General features: G+C 43.6%; 1 protein-coding gene across 2 annotated transcripts in view; it reads left to right on the forward strand.

Moving 5' to 3' along the window:
• The first annotated feature begins 5,205 nt into the window (after positions 1 to 5,205).
• LOC139373813 (DENN/MADD domain containing 3a) overlaps positions 5,206 to 25,902 on the forward strand; it is a 40,358-nt gene continuing 19,661 nt past the window's right edge. For both annotated transcript variants that reach the window (XM_071114831.1, XM_071114832.1), the window contains exons 1-16: positions 5,206 to 5,407; positions 8,759 to 9,163; positions 9,529 to 9,826; positions 10,269 to 10,384; positions 10,722 to 10,852; positions 11,081 to 11,192; positions 11,406 to 11,525; positions 12,070 to 12,288; positions 13,054 to 13,169; positions 13,593 to 13,748; positions 14,399 to 14,495; positions 14,638 to 14,741; positions 15,183 to 15,367; positions 16,199 to 16,726; positions 19,221 to 19,480; positions 20,262 to 20,432. In XM_071114831.1, the coding sequence (XP_070970932.1) occupies positions 9,083 to 9,163; positions 9,529 to 9,826; positions 10,269 to 10,384; positions 10,722 to 10,852; positions 11,081 to 11,192; positions 11,406 to 11,525; positions 12,070 to 12,288; positions 13,054 to 13,169; positions 13,593 to 13,748; positions 14,399 to 14,495; positions 14,638 to 14,741; positions 15,183 to 15,367; positions 16,199 to 16,726; positions 19,221 to 19,480; positions 20,262 to 20,432 (2,694 nt within the window). In that variant the 5' untranslated portion in view covers positions 5,206 to 5,407; positions 8,759 to 9,082. The remainder of the gene's footprint in view (positions 5,408 to 8,758; positions 9,164 to 9,528; positions 9,827 to 10,268; positions 10,385 to 10,721; positions 10,853 to 11,080; positions 11,193 to 11,405; positions 11,526 to 12,069; positions 12,289 to 13,053; positions 13,170 to 13,592; positions 13,749 to 14,398; positions 14,496 to 14,637; positions 14,742 to 15,182; positions 15,368 to 16,198; positions 16,727 to 19,220; positions 19,481 to 20,261; positions 20,433 to 25,902) is intronic.

Below are 25,902 nucleotides of genomic sequence, written 5' to 3' on the forward strand. Positions count from 1 at the left end.
CTGATCCACACAAATATATCTTTATCCTCTTTAGTAATTTATAGTAAGGATCCTATTTTACACCTTTCAGAATATATCCTTCTGAGATCACAAGGGCCTCACCGTTGACGGAGAACAGAAACACTTTAAGGAAATGAGAAAGAATCTCAATGCTGCATTTTGGAGTTACGGAGAATTGCATACCAAACGGAGGACAGAAGTTGAGGAGCACTGTAAGGAGCTTGGAAGCTCTTCTGTCTCACAGAGGAGAAACAGATTTCAGGCTTCAATTCGTTCTCTTTGTCTTGTTTCAATTGCATTGTTAATGGATTGTGTCACTCGCTGCACAATTTCAGCTGCTGACGTTTGTTTGAGGATGTAACTAATACTAGCTAGATGTTTGTCAAATGTGGGAGTGCCTGCTCATGGAGGGGGGAGGGGGGAGGGGGTGTAAGTCTGAGTTTTGGGGGAGGAGCACTTAGGCAGAACTTAAACTGTGCAGGAATTCAAGTTGATTATTTTCCTACCATATAGGTCTTCCTTTTATTTTTCTAACTGAAGTAATGGGTCTTGATAGAAGAGTTAATATCCAGGGGCCTCCCGAGTGGCGCAGTGGTACTAAGGTACATCGCAGTGCTAGCTGTGCCACTAGAGATTCTGGGTTAGAATCCAGGCTCTGTCGCAGTCGGCCGCGACCGGGAGACCCATGGAGCGGCACACAATTGGCCCAGCGTCGTCCGGGTTACGGGAGGGTTTGGCCGGCAGGGATGTCCTTGTCCCACTCCTGTGGCGCGCCGGGCACAGTGCACGCTGACACGGTCGCCAGGTTCACGATGTTTCTTCCAACACATTGGTGCTGTTGGCTTCTGGGTTAAGTGGGCATTGTGTCAAGAAGCAGTGTGGCTTGGTTGGGTTGTGTTTTGGAGGACGCACGGCTCTCGACCTTTGCCTCTCCTTAGTTTGTACAGGAGTTGCAGCGATGAGACAAGACTATAACTACCAATTGAATACCACGAAATTGGGGAGAAAACGGGGTAAAAAATAGAAAAGAGTTATATCCTCTCACTTGTAGTGCATTTACATTTAACACCTAGTTGCTGCATGGTTTGGGCCTTGTGGCGAGTTGTGCTGTTACCTGAAGCGGCCTTAGCTAAATGTTAACACACCATGTTGGCTCTGCATGGCCTACATGCACCCTGAGCCAGAATGGGGGCTCAGTTGCATTCTTCTATAGACGACATGGTGGACTGAGTGTGGAAACTAGTGAAGGGAGTAGAGCTCCACTGTGGAACTCATTATGGCTCTAGTCTGTCTGTTGTGTTGAGCATGCTGGTTATGGCTTTACAGGCCCATGTGTCTCTGCTGTGACAGGCCCCAGGAGGTCAGATCAGAGCCTTAGGGCTATAGAGCTGGGACTACCCAATTACTACATCCAGGTTGGCTGTGTTTCTACACGAATACTTACCGTATATGAGACATGGCTTCCTTCTCCTATGTGTTTATTATATTGAAGTTACAGACTACATCGCTCTGTTATCTCTTGTTAAGGATACGTGTTAATCAGTAGAGGTAGATTTGTGAAAGTGTCATTTAACCTTCATTAATGTGTCGAACTGAAAAAAACAAAAAGCTGAAATCTTTTCAGAGTGTCAAGAGGAGATTCAAACCAAACTTGAAGTGTAAAGGAACAGAGAGCATGAAGTATTTGACAAATCAGACGATTGTTGCAATAATGTTTTCTGCCTCTGTAAGCAAGGGTGGAAGTGTTACGTTTCTGGGACCGGGTGAACTTTTCTAATGCATGGCTGTATGTATGTGAATCATAGTTATACTGTATGAAAAACAACAGCCATGTATTCGTAGCTAAATAAGCATAGTATTGGTCAGGTTTTTTAGAGAAGAACCATGCCTTGTTGAATACTTGAAGTGCAACTTGAGTGTTTCTAAGATGCAAGGAAGTGTATGATAGTTTTCCTGAACCTCTAGCTGTTGACTCTGGAATGTTGACATAGTGGCCTATGTTGAAAGGCCTGCTGGGAGTTTGCGTTTCCTTGATTCCATCAGGTGACAATGTTAAAGTCATGAATGTAAAATGTTTGTCGTTTTGTGATGGGTAGAGGGTCTGCACAGAACTTGCACATACAACGTTTGAAGAAAAGAATAGAATAGTCTTGCAAAAGAAAAAGTACTGGAAATGTTTTATATATATATATATATATATATAGCTCTTTTCATGTTAAATGGATGCTTTCACTTTATTTAAATATAACATGTATAAATACAGATATATATTTACAGTAACAAATGCAAGAGGTATGTTACAGTAATGGGAGGACTGGAATGTGTTTGAAACACGTGTGTGAGCGTGTCATCTGGTTTTACAATTCACTTTATTTTCTAAGATTGAGGTCACACTGCAATACCAATATTTCATTTGTTAACTTTTCAGACAGAAATGTGTTTTTGAATAAGTATAATTCAATTTGATAATGAAACTCATTAAATTTCCCTCTTTTCTTTTGATAGGAGAATGCTATCATTCATCTCTGATTATTAAAAAAAAATACTTTTATAAGGTCATTTTATTTTAGGACAATGGGAGTTGCATATAGTATTTTATGTAATGAATTTATCACTGATATTACTTAAAGAATGGGAAAAACAGTATTTGCAGTCAGTGTAAATACTATTTTAATTTGTTTTGCTGCTATAAAAAAGCGGATTATTTGTATTAGCTGTTTTTCTATAAGGACTGTATATACATTCTGTAAATATGCTTGAGCCTTCATATGTAGAACCATGGAAGAACACTGTATTGAATGCACCTTCAAAAAAACTCAAGGGCTTCTGTCGCTTTGTTGTTGTATTGCACTCATATATTACCTTTTGAAAACAAAATATTAGCTATGTAACTATAATAATAAACTGCCATCATCCATGAAATACTCTACATGTGTAATATAAAGTCATATCAACGTTAGAGGGTGGTTTGTTTTTAGGTCAATATGAGGAAAGGCAGCGTACAGTCTGAAGATCTTGGTAGACGAAGAAGACACGAAGGCTATCAGTGCATTAAGCGCCAAACTTTAATGATGACTTATCAGGGTTATAAAATGAATGATAAACTGGAGAGGGTATAGCTACACCTTCACACCATATCACACATCACATTCCACCTCGGGTCAAACCACAGGTCATCTACGCTGAGCTAACCACAGCTTCCTCTTTCAGTTAAAGCCACACTCTGTAAGAACCTGTTTATGATAAGGTGAAACAATTGCTGGCCTAAGTTACATAAGTCATATACTATTTCTAAACCAAGGGGGGGTATTTGATTCATTTAAATGACTGGAAATCTACCAGACTGCAATACTAGGTCTTACCAGTGGTGGAAAAAGTACTCAGTTGTCATACTTGAGTAAAAGTAAAGATACCTTCATAGAAAATGACTCAAGTCAAAGTTAAAGTCATCCAGTAAAATCCTACTTGAGTAAAAGTCTAAAAGTATTTGTTTTAGATATACTTAAGTATCAAAGGTAAAAGTATAAATAATTTCAAATTCCTTATTAATATTAAGGAAATCAGATGGCACAATGTTTTCTTGTTTTTTTTTATTTTACAGATCGCCAGGGGCACATCCAACACTCAGACTCACACTCAGACATCAAATGAAGCATGTGTATAGTGAGTCTACCAGATCAGAGGCAGTAGGGATGACCAGGGATGTTCTCTGTTTAGTGAGTCCTCCAGATCAGAGGCAGTAGGGATGACCAGGGATGTTCTCTGTTTAGTGAGTCCTCCAGATCAGAGGCAGTAGGGGTGACCAGGGATGTTCTCTGTTTAGTGAGTCCTCCAGATCAGAGGCAGTAGGGATGACCAGGGATGTTCTCTGTTTAGTGAGTCCTCCAGATCAGAGGCAGTAGGGGTGACCAGGGATGTTCTCTGTTTAGTGAGTCCTCCAGATCAGAGGCAGTAGGGATGACCAGGGATGTTCTCTGTTTAGTGAGTCCACCAGATCACAGACAGTAGGGATGACCAGGGATGTTCTCTGTTTAGTGAGTCCTCCAGATCAGAGGCAGTAGGGATGACCAGGGATGTTCTCTGTTTAGTGAGTCAACCAGATCAGAAGCAGTAGGGATGACCAGGGATGTTCTCTGTTTAGTGAGTCTGTCAGATCAGAGGCAGTAGGGATGACCAGGGATGTTCTCTGTTTAGTGAGTCTGTCAGATCAGAGGCAGTAGGGATGACCAGGGATGTTCTCTGTTTAGTGAGTCCTCCAGATCAGAGGCAGTAGGGATGACCAGGGATGTTCTCTGTTTAGTGAGTCCACCAGATCAGAGGCAGTAGGGATGACCAGGGATGTTCTCTGTTTAGTGAGTCTGCCAGATCAGAGGCAGTAGGGATGACCAGGGATGTTCTCTGTTTAGTGAGTCTGCCAGATCAGAGGCAGTAGGGATGACCAGGGATGTTCTCTGTTTAGTGAGTCTGCCAGATCAGAAGCAGTAGGGATGACCAGGGATGTTCTCTGTTTAGTGAGTCTGCCAGATCAGAGGCAGTAGGGATGACTAGGGATGTTCTCTTGATAAGTGTGTGAATTGGACCATTTTCCTGTCCTGCTAAGCATTCAAAATGTAACAAGTACTTTTGAGTGCCAAGGAGAATGTATAGAGTAAAAAGTACATAATTTTCTTTAGGAATGTAGTGAAGTAAAAGTTGTCAAAAAAAATAGTAAAGTTATGTACAGACCCCCCCCCCCCCCCCCCCCCCCCAAAAAAATACTTAAGTAGTACTTTTAAGTATTTTACTTAAGTACCATGCGCCCACTGTGTCTTGGACATGATCTAAACATAATGCACAAATGAGACCTTGTGCACAAAAAGGGCCACTCGTCTGGGAATGTTGACAGCAGTCTCTTATACAATGTTCCCACCGCGTGGTGTTCTTCTCGCGTTACATTTCTCACCCCTGGAAAGGGTTCTGCGTTTCATGGATGTTTCTCTCAGCCGCTGGATGGCAGCATTTAACTACATATTGTAACCAGCAGTGCTATACATTTATAGTCGTTTTATTTGTAACATGATTGTAGTTGTAGGCGACAATATAAATCTTAATTGAATCGCAATACAGTTTAACTAATATGGTTTTAATGAGTTATCTGCGTCTGATTCATATTAGTCCTGAATCTAATTTGAATCTGTGTAGGCTATGAGCCGCCTTTTTACCAGGAAGTTGTATGGAGCCAACAACAGTTGAAATGTGACATTTGCTCCACTGTTCTGGTCTTATCCGGTGAGTGGAGTGGTCGGGTCAGTTCAGCCCCGTACTGTGTGGAGCTTCGTGTGCGCTTTATCGACAATACACTTGCATTTGACGCCTTCATTATTTCACCAACGAAGGTACCTGATGGAAAATAGCCGATTGAATAGAGGTTGGTGATGTCTTGTATTTTCTAAAAGTGTCATAAGAGAGCTAGCTATATGTCGGGTTTAAAACAATCTGACCACTTTTTTTAAATTTAAGATGCAAACCTTCTTGTCACAACAATGCCATTTAAAGTGTCAAGACCGTGTCAAAACTGAATACAGCTGACGCTGTCCCCTACCTATGCTGTCATCACTTTTCCTCTTTTGTGTTCATGCGTTTATAGATTAGGACAAAGATCAGTCTACCTGTCGTTAGACTATACATGGCACCCTATCAATAAGATCCATGAGGCACAGACTTGCGACGTACCTGAGGTTTAGAACTAGAATGACCAGTGTGACCACCGGCCAGGAGGACCGGGTTCTGCCAGAGCAGAGTACAGACTAGATGTCTGTGGTTTCATCGGCTCGTTTATTTCTGGAAAATCACATTTTAAAACCCATCGTTGGTGTCATGTAGTGTAGTAACAGTGCACGTGTCTTTTCAACATCCTCTCTATGTATTCAAGGTGCATGTTTTAGAATATTTCTATATTTGTACTCTGTTCACTCTGCCATTGTTGTGGAGTTACTGTAACATTTGGATGGATTGCTATTCTGAACTGCACCTTGAATAGTTGTGTACAGGCAGAACTGTTAAAGCCCCCCCCCCCCCCCCCCCCAACTGTGGATTTTGAGAGAGAATAACATTACTCCTGGTGTTTTCCATTACACAAGGTTGGGCTACTCACTGGTCCAAAATGTTGGGCAGGGATTTCATAGACCTGATGTAAGCACCACTGCAGCTACACTGATGATAAGAAACGGATGTGCCTTTTGGGGAGAAAAGCAAACTGCTTGGCCTTTATGAATCACACAATCCTACTTACTCTAGGCCTCTTTGTTGTGTCTTGTGTTTTTATCTTTTGAGTTGAACTTTTTGACCAAATAGGTCATATTGTAGTATTAGGAATATGATTATTTACGTGTTAAATAAAGACTATGAGCACTGCATGCAGACAAAATGGCAGTTATGACAGGATGATATCTAAACTGTGTCAACAAAGCAAATCAATCTCACTAAGTAATTCACGGTAACTTCCGGAAGTATGTTTATTTTTCCAGAGATAACTGATAGTATTCAGACCCCTTGGATTTCTTCACATTTTATTGTGTTACAAAGTGAGATTAAAATGTATTTAATTGTCCTTTCTTTCGTCAACAATCTACTCAGAATAACTTGTCAAAGTGGAAGAAATAGTCTAACATATTTTAAAGATGAATACAAATGAAATATGCTGAAATATAATCGTTGCATATGTATTCAGCTCCCCGATTCAATACATGTTGGAAACACCTTTGCCATCGATTACAGCTGTGAGTCTTCTTGGGGAATCTATAAGGGCTTTGCACACACAGATTTGTGCAATATTTGCCCATTTATTATTTGCTAAATTCTCTGTCAAGATGTTGGTGATCATGTCTAGACAGCCATTTTCAAGTCTTGCCATATATTTTAAAGCAGAACTTGGTCACTCAGGAACATTCACTGTGTTCTTGATGTGCAACTCCAGTGTAGATTTGGCCTTGTGTTGTAGGTTATTGTTCTGCTGAAAGGTGAATTCCTCTTCCAGTCTCTGGTGTCAAGCAAACTGATTCAGGTTTCATCTAGGATTTTGCCTATGCTTAGCTAAATCCCACTTCTTTTCATCCTGAAAAACTCCACTGTATTTGCTGATTTTTCAAGCATACCCATATCATGATGCAGCCACCACCATTCTTGGAAATAAGGAGTCAGTTACTCGGTGATGTGTTGGATTTGCCCCAAACATAAGGCTTTGCATCTAGGCCAAACACTGTATGTCTTTGCTTTGTTTTTTTTCGTTAGTGCCCTGTTGTATACAAGATGCATATTTGTATTCTTCTTTGCAATTTGTCATTTATGTTATTATTGTGAAGTCACTACAATGTTTTAAAATCACCAATGGCCTCATGGTAACATCCCTGAGCAGTTTCCTTCCTGTCCTGCCCCTCAGTTCAGGAAGACGACTGTATCTTTGTTGTCTGGTTGGTTTAATACATAATCCACAGCATAATTATTAACTTAACCATACTTAAAGAGCGATTCAATGTCTGATTTGTTATTGTTCCCCATCTACCAATCACTGCCCTTCTTTATGAGGCTTTCGAAAAGCTCCCTGGTCTTTGTAGTTGAATCTGTGCCTGACATTCAGTACTTGACTGAAACCTTACAGATGTTGTATGCGGGACAGAGGATGGGTTCATCATTTTTTACTATTATTTCACACAGAGTGAGTCCATGTAACTTATTATGTGATTTGTTAAGTCAAATTTGACTCCTGGACTAAGTTAGGCTTGCCTAAACAAATACTTAGGCAAAGATGATATTTTAGTTATGAGTTTTTATATACACTACCATTCAAACGTAGAAATGTCCTTGTTTCTGAAAGAAAATCACTTTTCTTTTGTCCAATAAAACAACATCAAATTGATCAGAAATACAGTGTAGACATTGTTAATGTTGTAAATGACCATTGTACCTGGAAACTGCAGATTTTTTTTTACTGAATATCTACATAGGCGTGTTAGCTAATCCAAGTGTATACTTTTAAAAAGTTAATTGATCATTAGAAAACCCTTTTGCAATTATTTTAGCACAGCTGAAAACTGTTGTCCTGATTTAAAGAAGCAATACAACTGGCCTTCTTTAGACTAGTTGAGTATCTGGAGCATCAGCCTTTCTGGGTTGGTTTACAGGCTCAAAAGGGCCAGAAACGAAGAGCTTTCTTCTGAAACTCATCAGTCTATTCGTGTTCTGAGAATAGACTGTGAATAGACTCTGAGAAAGCTCGTATCTCTGTAGAAATCTTCACTCCCAGACCAGCTCCTTTCTGGAACCTACATCAGTAAAGCCCCATTTCTGCTTGATTAGTAGTTGTTGTTTTACCATCGCCAACAACCAGAGGAAAGTATGCAGGCACAGTAATACATTATGGAGGAACATGTTGTACGTGGTTTATATGGGGTTCAAATCGTACCTTTCTGCTTTACAGTTGACAAAAAATTAAACTAAGTCAAAAACCTGACGATTCACTTAGATAAGTTACGGTAACTTCGGATACTTGATTTCCTCCCCTGGGCTTGGGATTCATGTTAAACATGTTAATGATCGGTTTCTGGTTAGCTGCCTGAGTGATCAGGCCCCAACATCTGGTGGGATGACGATGGGTTTTTCATGATTACCAGGCCGGCATGCAGGATCTTAGTTTATAGGGTCTATATGCTGACTTCTATCAGGCCTTAGTGACTTATAGAATGACTAACCTAACTGACTGTCTGTATCTGTCGTTCCCTAGACCTGAGGCCATGTTTCAGATGATTCTACTGAGATGGGCCTTTCCTCTAGATCTAGACGGGTCATGTGGAAGTGAAGAAAGTGGTAGAGGAGGAGAAGCAGGAGACCTATCATTCTGACTCTATTCTGGATCTATGGACTGTAGACAAACACCATTTGTCTTACGTCAGACAGTGCGACTCATTCCACATTTGTTTGAACTAACGTCGTACAGGAGGAGTTTTGCGTAGGAGTGACGCCACCTGTTGGACTCAGAAAAGAAGACAATGGCCGTGTGTGTGTGTGTCAGTGGTGTCCGGCTGGCTCTGCTGTCGTCTAGGCTCTGATGGCAGATGTTCCCTCTGGACTACTGGAGGCTTGTGTGGTGGTTGGAGCAGTCAGCAGTACACTCAGGGAACTCTATCAGGTAGGTACTGCTGACTCAATCGTGTTCTTCCAACTTCTCCCAAACAACTGCCCTTTTGACCACTAACGCAACAGGTTAGAGAAAATGTTTCTGTGGTATGAAATCTTCCCCTACTTCTCTGCTTGTCAAATCTGCGATCGGATTCCAAATCGTGCCTATGTTTTCATAACCCATTGCCTGCTCTCTTTCCAGCTTCAGTAAATCATGTCAGAAATGTGCAGATTCACTACACTGTTGGTTCTGCTACACATTGATTTTCGTGGGCTTAGGCTTCCACCACATCGTATCAATCATATGACACATAGTCATACGCATCACATGTAGGCCTGTATATGATATCATGTAATGTTTCCTCTTCCTGCCAGTCACACCAGCAGGGTAAAATCAAAGAGCTCCCCCTGTTGGAGACGGAGGTATTGCAGGTGCACGCCCCACCCTTTGTGACCAAAGAGAGTGTGAGTAACGAGACCAAGGGTCAGGGTCACGCCCCGGCCTTCACCAGGATCCAGAGGAGGCGCTCCTTCATCAAGAAGAAGAGGGGGAGGCCTGGAACGGCTAATGGAGAGGTAGCCAAGGGTAGCGATGGATGGGGTGGCACCACAGAGGACATCAGTGTCCCCAAGGACCTGGACCTCATCGCCCTGCCTCAGCTCTGCTTCCCAGGTGACACAGCGTGGTGATTTCGGCTAGCCACACACACACTACATCATAGCACTACATATTAATGCTCAAAGGAGTATGTTCATAACTCCAGATGTGGATGTGTTGTGTCGTGCCATTAAGCAATAAGGCACGAGGGGGTGTGGTATATGGCCAATATACCACGGCTAAGGGTTGTTCTTAAGCACGACGCAACGCGGAGTGCCTGGACACAGCCCTTAGCTGTGGTATATTGGCCATATACCACAAACCCCAGAGGTGCCTTATTGATTTCATAAACTGGTTACCAATGTAATTAGACCAGTAAAAATAAATGTTTTGTTATACCCGTGGTATACGGTCTGATATACCACGGCACTCGGCCAATCAGCATTCAGGGCTTGAACCACCCAGTTTATAATTCCTCTTATATGAGGTCTTGTGTCTGCTTTCTTCCATTGGCCAGGGGGTCTTCAGATAGCCAGTGAGCAGAGAGAAGACTCGTACCATTACCTGGTGTTTACTGATGTCTTCGGGAACCGGACACATGCTGTAGTGGTGCAGTACTACAGACCTATACAGGTGGGGTGGCTTACCGGCTGAGCTTTATCCATGCCCACTGGAATGCTTTACCTTCTTCATTAAAGAGTGGTTTATAATTTGAAGACAGATGGATGGACATAAGCATGTTCATCAGCAAAACAAAGATTTATTGTGAACATTGGCCCTTTTAGGTCCATGTTCTTTTTAAATACATTTGTAGACTTTTACATTTGCTGCCATGGGAATGTAGAAGGACACATGAAATATAAATACAGTCTACAGCCACATGAACAGTCATTTCAATTACTGTCCACATCGCGTCATTGGTCACTGTGTAAAACATTGCACTCTGATTGGTTGTCTGCTTGGGTCCCAGTTCTCTCAGGATGGTGGGCACCAAAATGGCCACCGGTTGTCCTCCAAGTCGTCCCGTCTCTACACGGCGTACGGCATCTGTGTCATCTCTAAATACCCTTACTACAACGCTCTCAGGGACTGCCTGTCATGGTGAGAACAATTCACCATCCTCTTACCATCCTCTCATTCCTCTAGGTTTTCGTGTTTCAAGTGAACACCGAACGAGAATACAAAACAGTAGACTCCAGGTTATCACAGTAAATATGTCCAGATGTGGGCCGTTGTTATAAAGGGATCAGTTCAGCTCATCTTAGAGACCTTTTGCCCTGTATGTTGTGTTTTGACTGCATGGTGTCCATCTAACGGGTGTGTGCTCAGTCTCTTGTCCCAGCTCAAGCCCAGCTGGATGGGGGACTTTGAGGAGAGGGTGAAGGAGTTTTCAGCCAAGCTGGCGCTGGTGCCCATACCTCCACCTGGGCAACTGCATGTGGTGAGCCATTTGTCTCCCTCTATGATTTACTGGCATTATTTAACAGTGGAGATCATGTTAAGGATGAACTGTAAAACCAATCATGGGCATTTTGCCAATCTCTCTGCTCCACCCAGTCTATTGTATGTTTATGTAGTGTGTTGTATTGTTAAGTGACTAACATTAAAACAGTGTAATTTAACTATCTGTGTTCCTCTACCTGTTCTGTCCCAGGTGTTTAGTCTGAGGCCTCTCCAGATTGGGCTTCCCTCCCGGGAGGATAAGGACCGGCCAGCTGTTGACCTCGACCTCCATCTGCCTTTCCTGTGCTTTAGACCCCGACAGCTCCTCCAAGTGAGGACAGACAGCCGGATTATACTGCCTAACCCACTACATTATATTTTCTTTCAATGCAATTAAAGAGACGAAAAGACTGTGAATGTGATAATGTGCAAATGTACAGTATGTTTCTGTTCATCTGTTTGGAATGGTAAAATACATGTCTATATCAATCAGACCTGGGTTCAAATACGATGTAGGATATTTCAAGTACTTTCAAAGTAATTTGAAAGTAATTATTTAGATTTTTATTTAAAAAAACACAGGTAGTTGAATATTGGAATATATTTGGAAATACTTAAATACACAGTATTAATACAAATGCTTAAATAATCCCAGGAATTTGAACCAGGTTTGTTTTGGCATTTAAAAACATTGAAATAGTAGGCCTATAAATAAGGAAATAATTAGAAAATCCTTTCAATGGTTGATTCAGGCCACATTATTAGAAAATACTCAAATACACCGAAAATAAGTATTTAAATAACAAATAATAAAATACACTTGTATTTGAAGCCAGGACTGATATCAACGTTACGTTCTGTCTGAATCTCATCAGATCATTACCAGCCTGCTGACAGAGCAGAGGGTAGTACTGTTTTCCTGTGACTGGGCCCGGCTCACCCTGCTGGCAGAGAGCCTGATGCTCTTCATCCACCCCCTGGTGTGGCAGCACCCCTTCGTCCCCGTCCTCTCAAGCCAGATGCTGGACTTCCTCATGGCGCCCACCGCCTACCTCATGGGCTGTCATCTGCACCATTATGAAGAGGTGGCCGCGGTAAGGATGGATATCACTAGCGTACATGGCCATGCTAGAATAGAATACTGTAGCATGATCAGGTAGTGACCGTTCTAGTGATAGTGACCCCTTCCTAGTTGTTAGAGTAGCGGTTGCTGGAGTCCCAGAGTTTTTCATCTGTAATTGCTCCAGGAGTGCTGCATTGCTGGGTTTGTGTGTGTTTTGGGGGGGTTGGATTGTGCATAAAGGCACATTTCTGTTTTAATGGCCAATGAACTTCTCTTCTCATTGGCTGTTACCTGAACCCCTACAGGAGGTATCCACGATAAGAATAGCACCAGCACTGTCTGACAATGTTCCTCGCATCACTGATTTATTCATCATTTAATAAACTGATTTATCAGGCTTTATCATTTATCAGCATTTTCTACTTACTTTTACATAGTATAAAGGATCATGTGGTTCAATGTCCTAACTGACATACAGGACAGAAGTTAACAGGATGTCCAGTTCATTTGAGCTGACCTTCCTGACTTGACCCTAGTCTGTTGTTCTCCTCCATTACAGTGTGTTCTCCAAGAGAGACAGAGCTGACTTGACCCTAGTCTGTTGTTCTCCTCCATTACAGTGTGTTCTCCAAGAGAGACAGAGCTGACTTGACCCTAGTCTGTTGTTCTCCTCCATTACAGTGTGTTCTCTAAGAGAGACAGAGCTGACTTGACCCTAGTCTGTTGTTCTCCTCCATTACAGTGTGTTCTCCAAGAGAGACAGAGTGTTGTGTTTTACTTTCCCCTGTCCTCACAGGAAACAGATGATCTGATCCTGGTTAACATTGATGATGGCATCGTGTCGTCTTCCTCGTCCGACGGGTTTGACCTGCCGGACGTCCCGCTGGCGGCCAGAGAGTGTTTTCTAACACGGTAGGACCGGAAAGGATCTGGGACATGTTCATTAGGGCACGACGTAGCAAAATGTTTTTCAACAGAAAATGGAAATTAACATTTCTTATTGGACAAGTTCTGACTGTCCATCCCTGTTTCATTCTATTTTCTTACGTTTGGTGCCTAATGAATATGACCTAGACGACAAGACACTCGATTGCTACGTTTACACACACACTGGTCTTTTGACCAATCAGATCAAGTGATTTTCCAATAATTGGGTTAAAGATCAGAATTGGGCTGCCAGCGTAAACGCAGTCAGTTAGTTTGCTGTCCTATGTGATCATATTGCTACTCTCCATCTGCTCTGCAAACAACATGGATTGTTATAAATAGGGGAAGCGGTTTTTATGCAAATATGAGTTCCACATGTTTTCTGAATATTTTTACATGTGTGTGCAGGGCGGAGGGTCTCCAGATGCACTATGACCTGGACGTGTGTCACCTGGGGTCCAGTACAGACGTCAACGACCAGAGGGCCCAGAGGAGGCAGTGGCAGAGAAAACTTAACACACACATCCAGAACATCACTCTGGAACTCATCGTCAACATCTTCAGGTCAGCATGAAACCAATCTCTTGTGGACAGACTACGTAAACATAAATGGTTACTGAGCATCTGACCAAATTATGCTGCATTTGAGTTCTGGGCTAACCGAAATGAACATCAAATCATATGACAGCTAGCTATACTGTGTTTTAGTTTACTGTCGTTCACTATGACAAAACATGTACATGAGTATTATAATATCACATAGTTGTTATAATATTATCATCGAATTTATATTTATTTATGTTACTATGATAGTTGAGACTCAAACTGAGCATACAGTATCTAGTTAATACGTATTTCTCATTTAAGCAAAGCTTGGTGATTTATCAAATGGATATTGATTTATTTAGAAATGTGAACAACGCTGTTAGTTATCCTATTAAATTGTAAAAAAAAAAAAAAATCTATTTTCTATTATTGTCTACATTATTATCACTGTACTGTTGGGAAAGGGCTCTCGGTAAGAATTTCACTGTACTGATTTACACCGGTTGTATCCTGTGCACAAGGTGAATAAACTTTGAAGCGTGAATCAAAATCGTGCTTTATGACAACCAACACAACTTCAATTTCCTGTTCAATATCAGGACAGGCAAGCTTAATCCAATGACTATTACTCTCAACCTCAACCTCACCCCCCCACTGCACCCCCACAGAGAAGTCCACCATCACCTCAACTATGAGCACAGAGTCTTCAACAGTGAAGAGTTCTTCAGGTCTAGAGAACCAGCAGACCAGCCATTCTTCACGAAGGTACAACTAGAGCCTGTTCAGTAACACGTACATCTCTTTCAACCTACAGTATTTAGGACATATTTAACTTTCACACCTTTTTTTCCTGTCCAGCATGTGATCCAATTGATTGTGAACGTAGTGTATTTTGTCTTCTTTGCAGGTGTTGGACACACACATCTTCCACTCGTTCCTACGGGATCGTCTGAACAGGAAGATGGACGCGTTCACACGCATGGAGCTGAGCACTCGGACAGAAACTTACAGGTGAGAAAGAAAGATAAGAGTTTAACATAAATATTTACCTTTAAACTAGTAAATATTATTTTGACCTTTATTGCAAATGCAATGGGTTTCAGTAGGATTTTAATGTGGTTTCATCAGCAATCCTTTAACTAGAATCAGGGGTGTTAGTGCTGCAGGCAAAAAAGAAAAGGGCACCCGTTTGGGTACTGAGGACCAGGATTGGAAACACTGCTGTACTGTATCTTCATACACATATCCCATGTTGGTCCCTTCCTGGTATAAGCACAGCCTTTCCCCTGATGTCTATCCTAAATCCAAGGTGAACTTCCCCCTTGGTACAGATCTAGGATTGGCTTCCCATCCCCCAATCCTAACCTTAACCATTAGTGGGGGAAATGTTAAACTGACCAAGGATCAGCAACTAGGGGAAACTTCTCCCTACACCTCTGTCCTCTTCCCCAGGCTGAAGTCCATGACAGAGTCTCCGCGGCGGCCCACCATGCAGGAGCTGGCCCGTAAATACACCAGCCCAGAGAGCCGGCTCAGCAAGAGGCTGGGGGCCAGCCTGCCCAACCTGGGGGAGGGTGTGGGCTCCCTGGTGGGACCCCTCATGCAGAACTCCCTCAAGAAGATACAGGTGGACAGCGGTAGGTGGACAGCGGTAGTTTGTAGGTTCAGGTGGACAGTGGTAGGTGGACAGCGGTAGTTTGTAGGCTCAGGTGGACAGCGGTAGTTTGTAGGTTCAGGTGGACAGCGGTAGGTTCAGGTGGACAGCGGTAGTTTGTAAATTAAGGTGGACAACGGTAGTTTGTAGGTTCAGGTGGACAGCGGTAGGTGGACAGCGGTAGTTTGTAGGTTCAGGTGGACAGTGGTAGGTGGACAGCGGTAGTTTGTAGGTTCAGGTGGACAGCGGTAGTTTGTAGGTTCAGGTGGACAGCGGTAGTTTGTAGGTTCAGGTGGACAGCGGTAGTTTGTAGGTTCAGGTGGACAGCGGTAGTTTGTAGGTTCCGGTGGACAGCGGTAGTTTGTAGGTTCAGGTGGACAGCGGTAGGTTCAGGTGGACAGCGGTAGGTTCAGGTGGACAGCGGTAGGTTCAGGTGGACAGCGGTAGGTTCAGGTGGACAGCGGTAGGTTCAGGTGGACAGCGGCAGGTTCAGGTGGACAGCGGTAGTTTGTAGGTCCAGGTGAACAGCGGTAGGTTCAGGTGTGCGGTACTTGTCGACGCTAATAGTTATCTTTTGTGATTTCTGAACATTGAGTGGTTTTAGGATGAGTGTTTAATGGTTGCGGTGAAGACGAGCACACATGGGGTATTCCCCAGAACCTATGTTGAGAAACCTTGTTGTAGTTGACCACTACTATTGAGTTGGTCACCTTATAAGAACCAACCAAGGACGATTGGCCAACTGCTTTAAGGTTTCCTCTAAACAAAATGCTGTTCACAGTTCTTGAAACTTTTGTGATCAAACCCTAATAAGGTCTGAAGTCTCCCCAAAAGCCAGTGAGATGCTTCAAGCTTCCTGAGTTCCCTCCACCGCTGGCCTACCACTACGTCCAGAATTACTACCAGGAGATGATCACCCTCCTGGACAAGGCCATCAGCGCGGTGGCCTTCGAGGACTCCTCTCTCCTGGCCTGCTATCACTACCTCCGGGGCTTTGTCAACACAGTGGCCGGTAAACGTCTGGACGCTCTGGAAGACTTTCAGAACCTTTACAAGACGGACACGGACATCTTCCCTGGCGAGCTGGTCAACGCCCTGGTGGACTCTCTACAGGATGGGGAACGGGCACAAGCTAACCGCCGAACCGAGATCAAACGCCTGATTAGTCGGGTGAAGAAGGACCACGAGAGGGAGCGGACGTGCCATGACGACGAAGCTGTCAAGCGGTTCCAGCTGCCGAAAAAGCACATGCAGTTGGAGGACTTTGTGAGGCACGTGCAGGAGTCTGGGATTGTCAAGGACCAGGGGACCATTCACCGGCTGTTTGAGGCTCTCACTGTGGGTAAGGAAGTCACACAGACTTAAAGATGAGAAATGATAAAGGAGAGAGGGTTGTCTCTTTCTTGGTGGAGGGTGTCTTCACCAAGGTATGTGTTTTAATGTCTGTCTTGATTTTTACGGTAACCCCTTGTTGTGTGGGACTCATCATGGACCTACTCCAGTTGATAATTCTTAGCCTCTACTCCGTAATCACCCCGGTCCCTGTGATTAATGTGTTAATACCTTAATACCTGTAGTGAATGGCCATGCTAATTCACCTGTCAATTGAATCTGCTTAATTTCCCTCAATCTTACCAGTGGTGTAAAGTAATTATTATGGACAACCATTTGTTATTTTGGACAACTTTTACTTAGCTACATTCCTAAAGACAATTATGTACTTTTTACTCCATTAATTTCCCCTGAGACCCAAAAGTACTCATTACATTTTGAATGCTTAGCAGGACAGGAAAAATATCAAATTCACACACTTATCAAGAGAACATCCCTGGTCATCCCTACTGCCTCTGATCTGACAGACTCACTAAACAGAGAACATCCCTGGTCATCCCTACTGCCTCTGATCTGACAGACTCACTAAACAGAGAACATCCCTGGTCATCCCTACTGCCTCTGATCTGACAGACTCACTAAACAGAGAACATCCCTGGTCATCCCTACTGCCTCTGATCTGACAGACTCACTAAACAGAGAACATCCCTGGTCATCCCTACTGCCTCTGATCTGACAGACTCATTAAACAGAGAACATCCCTGGTCATCCCTACTGCCTCTGATCTGACAGACTCACTAAACAGAGAACATCCCTGGTCATCCCTACTGCCTCTGATCTGACAGACTCACTAAACAGAGAACATCCCTGGTCATCCCTACTGCCTCTGATCTGACAGACTCACTAAACAGAGAACATCCCTGGTCATCCCTACTGCCTCTGATCTGACAGACTCACTAAACAGAGAACATCCCTGGTCATCCCTACTGCCTCTGATCTGACAGACTCACTAAACAGAGAACATCCCTGGTCATCCCTACTGCCTCTGATCTGACAGACTCATTAAACAGAGAACATCCCTGGTCATCCCTACTGCCTCTGATCTGACAGACTCACTAAACAGAGAACATCCCTGGTCATCCCTACTGCCTCTGATCTGACAGACTCACTAAACAGAGAACATCCCTGGTCATCCCTACTGCCTCTGATCTGACAGACTCATTAAACAGAGAACATCCCTGGTCATCCCTACTGCCTCTGATCTGACAGACTCATTAAACAGAGAACATCCCTGGTCATCCCTACTGCCTCTGATCTGACCGACTCACTAAACAGAGAACATCCCTGGTCATCCCTACTGCCTCTGATCTGACAGACTCACTAAACAGAGAACATCCCTGGTCATCCCTACTGCCTCTGATCTGACAGACTCACTAAACAGAGAACATCCCTGGTCATCCCTACTGCCTCTGATCTGGAGGACTCACTAAACACATGCTTATTTTGTAAATGGTGTTGGAGTGTGCCCCTGGCTATCCGTCAGTTAAAAAAACAAGAAAACATTGTGCCGTCTGATTTGCATAATATAAGGAATTTTAAATTATTTTTACTTTTACTTTTGATACTACGGTATATGTAAAACCAAATACTTTTAGACTTTTACTCGAGTAGTATTTTACTGGGGGTCTTTCATTTTTACTTAAGTCGTTTTCTATTAAGGTATCTTTACTTTTACTCAAGCATGACAGACCCCCCCCACCCTATCAGAATTAGTAGTTGTGTTTAGTAGGAGTCATACTGTGCACGTGGAGTGTGTGTTTAGTAGGAGTCATGCTGTGCACGTGGAGTGTGTGTTTAGTAGGAGTCATGCTGTCTATGTGGAGTGTGTGTTTAGTAGGAGTCATACTGTGCACGTGGAGTGTGTGTTTATGTAACAGTATCATTTTAGACCGTTCCCTCGCCCATACCCGGGTGCGAACCAGGGACCCTCTGCACACATCAACAACATTCACCCACGAAGCATCGTTACCCATCGCTCCACAAAAGCCGCGGCCCTTGGGGAACTACTACTTCAAGGTCTCAGAGCAAGTGACGTCACCGATTGAAACGCTATTTAGTGCGCACCACTAACTAAGCTAGCCGTTTCACATCCGTTACATTTAGTAGCAGTCATACTGTGTGTGTTTAGTAGGAGTCATACTGTGCACGTGGAGTGTGTGTTTATTAGGAGTTGGACTGTGTGTGTTTAGTCTCTTGCCCCTGTGAACCCACGCACCATGGACTTGCTTCACCAGCCAACCAAAACAATGCTGTGTATTATTGTTCCTGTGACTCCTCCCCCAACCCTGCTAGCTTCTCTGTTCCATGCTAGGCAACTTTATGAAATCATTGTGAAGTACAGTAAGTTTAAACTGCCCCTCTATTGGTTGCAAAATTGCTGAAATAAATAAAGAAATTGCAGTTTCAGGAATTGTTGAAGCCTAACTCCAGACTGCCCCTTGCAGGCCAGCAAAAACAGGTGGATCCAGAACTCTTCCGAGTGTTCTACACCTTCTGGAAGGAGACGGAGGCCGAGGCTCAGGAAGTGGCCCTGCCGGCCTCAGTCCTGGAGCACCTGGAGGCTAACGAGTGTGTCTTCAAGCTGTCCTCTTCGGTCAAGACCAGCCACGGCGTGGGCAAGATCGCCATGACCCAGAGACGGCTGTTCCTGCTGACCGTAGGACGACCCGGGTACGTGGAGATCACCAAGTTCAGAGACATTGAGGTGAGTTACGACCTTCCGCATCTACGTTCCTACTACACTTTCTGTGATCTACCATATATCATTCATGATACTCGACTTTTCTTTGATAGAGATTACAATGTGAATACATTAAGCTATAAAATAGACAGTCATGTTTGATGTGCTTATAGATGGGTAATCTATGCTTTATTATACAGCTAATGTAAATGATGGGATCTAGTCCCTAACACAGTGTATGTCATGTACCGTTATCATAAATATTAATGCTATGCTTGCTTATAGGGTAGCCTAGTGGTTAGAGTGTTGGGCCAGTAACCGAAAGGTTGCAAGTTCAAATCCCCGAGCTGACAAGGTACAAATCTGTCGTTCTGCCCATGAACAGGCATTTAACACATTGAAAATAAGAATTTGTTCTTAACTGACTTGCCTAGTTAAATAAAGGTAAAAAAAAAAATAATAGCTAGTGTTACAATGCACTGTGGGCGCATCATGAGACACTATAGATACACTCACACGGTTTTATGTGCTGTAACACAAAGTGTTACCAAGTATTCTATTAGAAATATGGGTCCCGGATCAAAGGTGGTGTTAGGTGAAAAAAATAAGCCTGGTCCCAGATCAGTGGTCTTTACTACCGTAGCAGTTGGCTATACAGCGCAAACTGACCCGGGACCTGCCTAGTGGTTGTGTAAGTTGTTGAGATGCAGGGCTCCCTTGAAAAGGAGACCTTGGTCTCAGTGGGACTCCCTGCTAAAATAACAGGTAGTGAATTGTGAATAACCAGTTGGCTGTTGTACCTCAGGAGGTGAAGATCTCCTCGGCTCCCTTCCTGCTGCTGAGGATCCCTTCTCTGAAGATCAAGACCACCCTGAGGAAAGAGACGTTTGAGGTCAACCTGAAGTCAGAGGTTGACCTCTGGCACCTCATGGTTAAGGAGATGTGGGCCGGACGGAAGATGGCCGACGACCACAAGGTAGGATGTCAAAATGTGACGTTAAACTTTCTGTTAATCCCGGTCTCTGGGTGTGTCCCAATAATATCATATTTTTCCCACAAATCTAAGCATTGGATTGGTGGAGACATGGGCTAGTGGGAGTTTCTACAATTTTTATTCTACCAGTCATTTCCTTTCAAATGAGTGAACAAGTGAACACTTTGGGAGGAAGGAGAGATAATTGGGACATAGCCTCTCTCTCTCAATTCAATTTGCTTTATTGGCATGACGTAACAATGTACATATTGCCAAAGCTTATTTTGGATATTTACAATATGAAAATAATAAGAATCAAAATTGTCAACGGGACAACAGTAACAACAATAACCAAGTGTCAAAATAACCATACATTCAACAATAACAATACGCATACAGCAGAGGACATGTGCAGGTTGATTGGTCTGTCAGACACTGTCCCTCATCTTATGGCAGAGAGCAATGTAGTGCTGCCAACCCACAGCTCTCTGCGTCCTCCCCCAACAGGACGGGTAGCCTATCCTCATTAGAGAGGTCTTTGAAACCTTGAATAAGGTTTTCAAATTTGGGGAAATGACACACTCTTTATTGTTTTATATTTTTGACATTTTGTCAGGAAATGCAACTCCGTCTCAGGTTCTGCTGTGGTGCAGTGGTTGCACAGCCTTTCCTCTACAGGGAGCCAGGTTCTGCTGTGGTGCAGTGGTTGCACAGCCTTTCCTCTACAGGGAGCCAGGTTCTGCTGTTGTGCAGTAGTTGCACAGCCTTTCCTCTACAGGGAGCCAGGTTTCCCTGTGTCTACCCTTCTCAATGGCAAGGCTGTGCTCACTGAGCCTGTGCTTTGTCAAGGTTATTCTAAGGTTTTGATCAGTAACCATGGTCAAATAGTTAGCCACGGTGTACTGTTGATTTAGGGTCAGATAGCACTGCATTTTGCTTTGTGTTTGTGCTTGTGTTTCCCAATAAGCAATGTAGTTTTGTTTTGACTGTGTTGTAATTTGGTTTATCCTGATTGATTGAATGTTCTGGTCCTGAGGGTTCTGTGTGTTAGTAGAACAGGTTTGTGAACTCAGCCCCAGGACCAGCTGGATGAGGGGACTGAGGCTTCAGTGTGTTAGTAGAACAGGTTTGTGAACTCAGCCCCAGGACCAGCTGGATGAGGGGACTGAGGCTTCAGTGTGTTAGTAGAACAGGTTTGTGAACTCAGCCCCAGGACCAGCTGGATGAGGGGACTCTTTCCTTTGCTCAGTGCTTGGCATTGCAGGGCTTGGTAATGATATGAAAGGGGGTCACTGTATTTTAGATGTTTCCAAAACTTAATTGCTCTTTTTTTAGTTTTTATTATTAGTGGATATTGGCCTAATTCTGCCCTGCGTGCATTGTTTGTAGTTTTCCTCTGGACATGTAGGAGAATCTTACAGAACTCTGCATGCAGGGTTTCAATGGGGTGTTTGTCCCATTTGATGAAATATTGTTTTGCAAGTGGACCCCACACCTCGCTGCCATAAAGTGCAATTGGTTCAATGACACATTCAATTCGTTTTTGCCAAATTTTAATAGGAATTTGAATTTGTTTTTTTCATGGCGTAAAATGCCCTGCGTGCTTTCTCCCTCAGTTTATTCACTGCCTCATTAAGGTGTCCAGTTGAGCTTATTTTTAAACCTAAGTAATTGTAGTGTGTGCAGTACTCTATATATTTTGTACCAATTGAGAACTTTGGTTTAATTCCCTGAGATCTGGATCTTCTCTGGAAAATCATTATTTTAGTATTTTTGGGGTTTACTGCCAGGGCCCAGGTCTGACAGTACTGCTCTAGCAGGTCCAGGCTCTGCTGTAGGCCATGTGCTGTGGGGGTTTACTGCCATGGCCCAGGTCTGGCAGTACTGCTCTAGCATGTCCAGGCTCTGCTGTAGGCCATGTGCTGTGGGGGTTTACTGCCAGGGCCCAGGTCTGGCAGTACTGCTCTAGCAGGTCCAGGCTCTGCTGTAGGCCATGTGCTGTGGAGGTTTACTGCCAGGGCCCAGGTCTGGCAGTACTGCTCTAGCATGTCCAGGCTCTGCTGTAGGCCATGTGCTGTGGGGGTTTACTGCCAGGGCCCAGGTCTGGCAGTACTGCTCTAGCAGGTCCAGGCTCTGCTGTAGGCCATGTGCTGTGGGTGACAGCAGGTATAGGTAATCTGCGAAGAGTAGGCACTTAACTTCTGAATTGTGGAGACTAACACCAGGGGCTGAGGATTTATCTAGAATAGTGGCCAATTCGTTGATGTAAATATTGAAGAGTGCAGGGCTCAGATTGCAACCCTGACGAAGGCCCCGGTTAAAGAATTCTGTTATTTTTTGCCAATTTTAATGCTGCACGTATTGCCAGTATACATTGATTTAATTATGTAATGTGTTTTACCCCCTACACCACTTTCAATAACTTTGTAGAACAGTCCTGTGTGCCAAATAGAATCAGATGCTTTTTGGAAGTCGATAAAGCAAGCGTATTTGTTGGTATTATTTTGGTGGACATGTTTATCTATCAGGGTGTGTAGGGTGTAAATATAATCAGTTCTGCAATGTTTTGGTATAAATCCAATTTGGCTTTTACTCAAGACATTGTGCTTATTAAGGAAGTTTAGAACTCTTACATTTATAATACTACAGAAAACCTTCCCCAGGTTACTGTTCACACAAATGCCTCTGTAATTTTTAGGGTCAAATTTGTCTCCATTTTTAAAGATTGGGGTTATGATTACAGATTCCAGATTTCAGGGAAATAACCTACACTCAGGATGAAATTAAACAGTTTTAATATAGCCAATTGAAATTTTGCACTAGTGAGTTTGAGCATCTCATTTAGGATGCCATCAGGTCTGCATGCTTTTTTAAATGTGAGGGCCTGAAGTTTCTTATAGAGCTCCTGGTCAGGAATTGGGGAGTCCAGTGGGTTTTGATTGTCCTTTATAGCTTTTTCTAATCCATTCAACTTCTCATGAATTTGGCGTTCTGCGTTTGTGTTAATTTGAACGGTGTTGTAGAGTGTTTTAAAATGGGTTGTCCATATGTCACCATTTTGTATCGCTAATTCCTCTTTTTCAGATTTTTTTTATTTTTTTCCAATTTTGCCAGAAGTTGTTTGTGTTTATGGACTCCTCAATTAGTGTCAGCTGCTTGCTGTTGTACTGTGCTTTTTTGGTTCTGAGTGAACGTTTATAGAGTTTTAAAGTCTCACAGTAATGAAGGTGTAATTCACCATTATTTGGGTCTCTGTGCTTTTGGTTGGATAGTGTTCTAAGTTTTTTCCTCATAATTTTATAGTCTGCATCAAACCAGTTGTCATCTGTGATCTTTTTTGTTTTTTTATCAATTTCAATTGTGCTTCCTCTGCTGTTTGCCTGAATATATAGTTGATGTTTTGTACTGCTAGAATGATGCCTTCATTACTGTGAGTGAATGTGGTATCCAGAAAGTTATCTAAGAGTGTTTGTATATTTTGGTTACAGGTTGCTTTCTGGTATTCTTCTGTGCTGTTATGCTCCCATCTTTTTGAATGTCTGATGTTGTACAGCTTACTGGACTGTGAATGTCTGGTTGTTTCCATGTCTGTTCTTTTGAGGAACAACGTAATTTGGCTGTGATCAGACAGAGGTTTTAGTGGCTTGACGGTGAATGAGCTGAGAGAAGGGGTCAGTGTCTGTGATCATATAGTCTACTGTACTGTGGCCAAGAGGTGAGCAGTAGGTGAATTTCCCCAAAGAGTCCCCCCGTAACCTACCATTGACAAAGTACAGACCCAGGCTGCAACAGATCCCTTCCATCTCTCTCTCTCGCCTGTTTTTTTTCCTTCTTGTTTTACTTGGTGGTTGTTATTTTATTGATGGCGAACCACATGGAGATGCCGTCCTTGTCACTTCAGCACGGTTTTAGGTGTGTTACTGAAGCTACTGTCACTGTGGAGGAGTTTCTGGTCTCCGTAGGAGAGAAGGTGGGATATGAGAATGTTGCTTATGCATCACAGATGAATAAAACGGTGGTGGTTTTTCTTAAAGAAGAGTGTCTTGTTGATCGTATGGTTGAGCATGGTGTACTTCTTAAAGAAGAGTGTCTTGTAGATCGTATGGTTGAGCATGGTGTACTTCTTAAAGAAGAGTGTCTTGTTGATCGTATGGTTGAGCATGGTGTACTTCTTAAAGAAGAGTGTCTTGTAGATCGTATGGTTGAGCATGGTGTACTTCTTAAAGAAGAGTGTCTTGTTGATCGGATGGTTGAGCATGGTGTACTTCTTAAAGAAGAGTGTCTGGTTGATCGGAGGGTTCAGCATGGCGTACTTCTTAAAGAAGAGTGTCTTGTTGATCGGATGGTTGAGCATGGTGTACTTCTTAAAGAAGAGTGTCTTGTTGATCGGATGGTTGAGCATGGTGTACTTCTTAAAGAAGAGTGTCTGGTTGATCGGATGGTTGAGCATGGTGTACTTCTTAAAGAAGAGTGTCTTGTTGATCGGATGGTTGAGCATGGTGTACTTCTTAAAGAAGAGAGTCTTGTTGATCCTATGGTTGAGCATGGTGTACTTCTTAAAATGTATGTTTATTCAAGTTACGCCGCTTTTTTCTCAGTCAACAAGGGTAACTATTTAGAATGTACTGCTGTTTATTCCCAATGAGCTGTTGGAGAGCGAGTTATTGGGGTTTGGGAAGCTTGCAAGTTCAATTAAGATTGTCCTGTTGGGTTGAAACAGGTTGGGTTGAAACAGGTTCGTTTCGGCGACAGGTGTTTGCTTCGGTGAGTCCAAAAACAGACTTTGGAGGTATTGTTTAAAGTCAAGTATGAACACAGACTGTATATGGCTTATGCTAGTACGGGTAGTCAATGGTGTTTTGAGTGTGGTGATGTTGGCCATAAGCGACATGCTTGCCCGAAAAGGGAGAAGGCGGAGGGTGGGGAGAGGTCGTCCTTGTAACGCCTGGGCCCACCGATGTAGGGAGAGGTCGTCCTCGTAACGCCTGGGTCCACCGATGTAGGGAGAGGTCGTCCTCGTAACGCCTGGGTCCACCGATGTAGGGAGAGGTCGTCCTCGTAACGCCTGGGTCCACCGATGTAGGGAGAGGTCGTCCTCGTAACGCCTGGGCCCACCGATGTAGGGAGAGGTCGTCCTCGTAACGCCTGGGCCCACCGATGTAGGGAGAGGTCGTCCTCGTAACGCCTGGGCCCACCGATGTAGGGAGAGGTCGTCCTCGTAACGCCTGGGCCCACCGATGTAGGGAGAGGTCGTCCTCGTAACGCCTGGGCCCACCGATGTAGGGAGAGGTCGTCCTCGTAACGCCTGGGCCCACCGTTGTAGGGAGAGGTCGTCCTCGTAACGCCTGGGCCCACCGATGTAGGGAGAGGTCGTCCTCGTAACGCCTGGGCCCACCGATGTAGGGAGAGGTGGGCCTCGTAACGCCTGGGCACACCGATGTAGGGAGAGGTCGTCCTCGTAACGCCTGGGCCC

The sequence above is a fragment of the Oncorhynchus clarkii genome, chromosome 18 (genome assembly GCF_045791955.1).
Source record: "Oncorhynchus clarkii lewisi isolate Uvic-CL-2024 chromosome 18, UVic_Ocla_1.0, whole genome shotgun sequence".
NCBI lineage: Eukaryota > Metazoa > Chordata > Actinopteri > Salmoniformes > Salmonidae > Oncorhynchus > Oncorhynchus clarkii.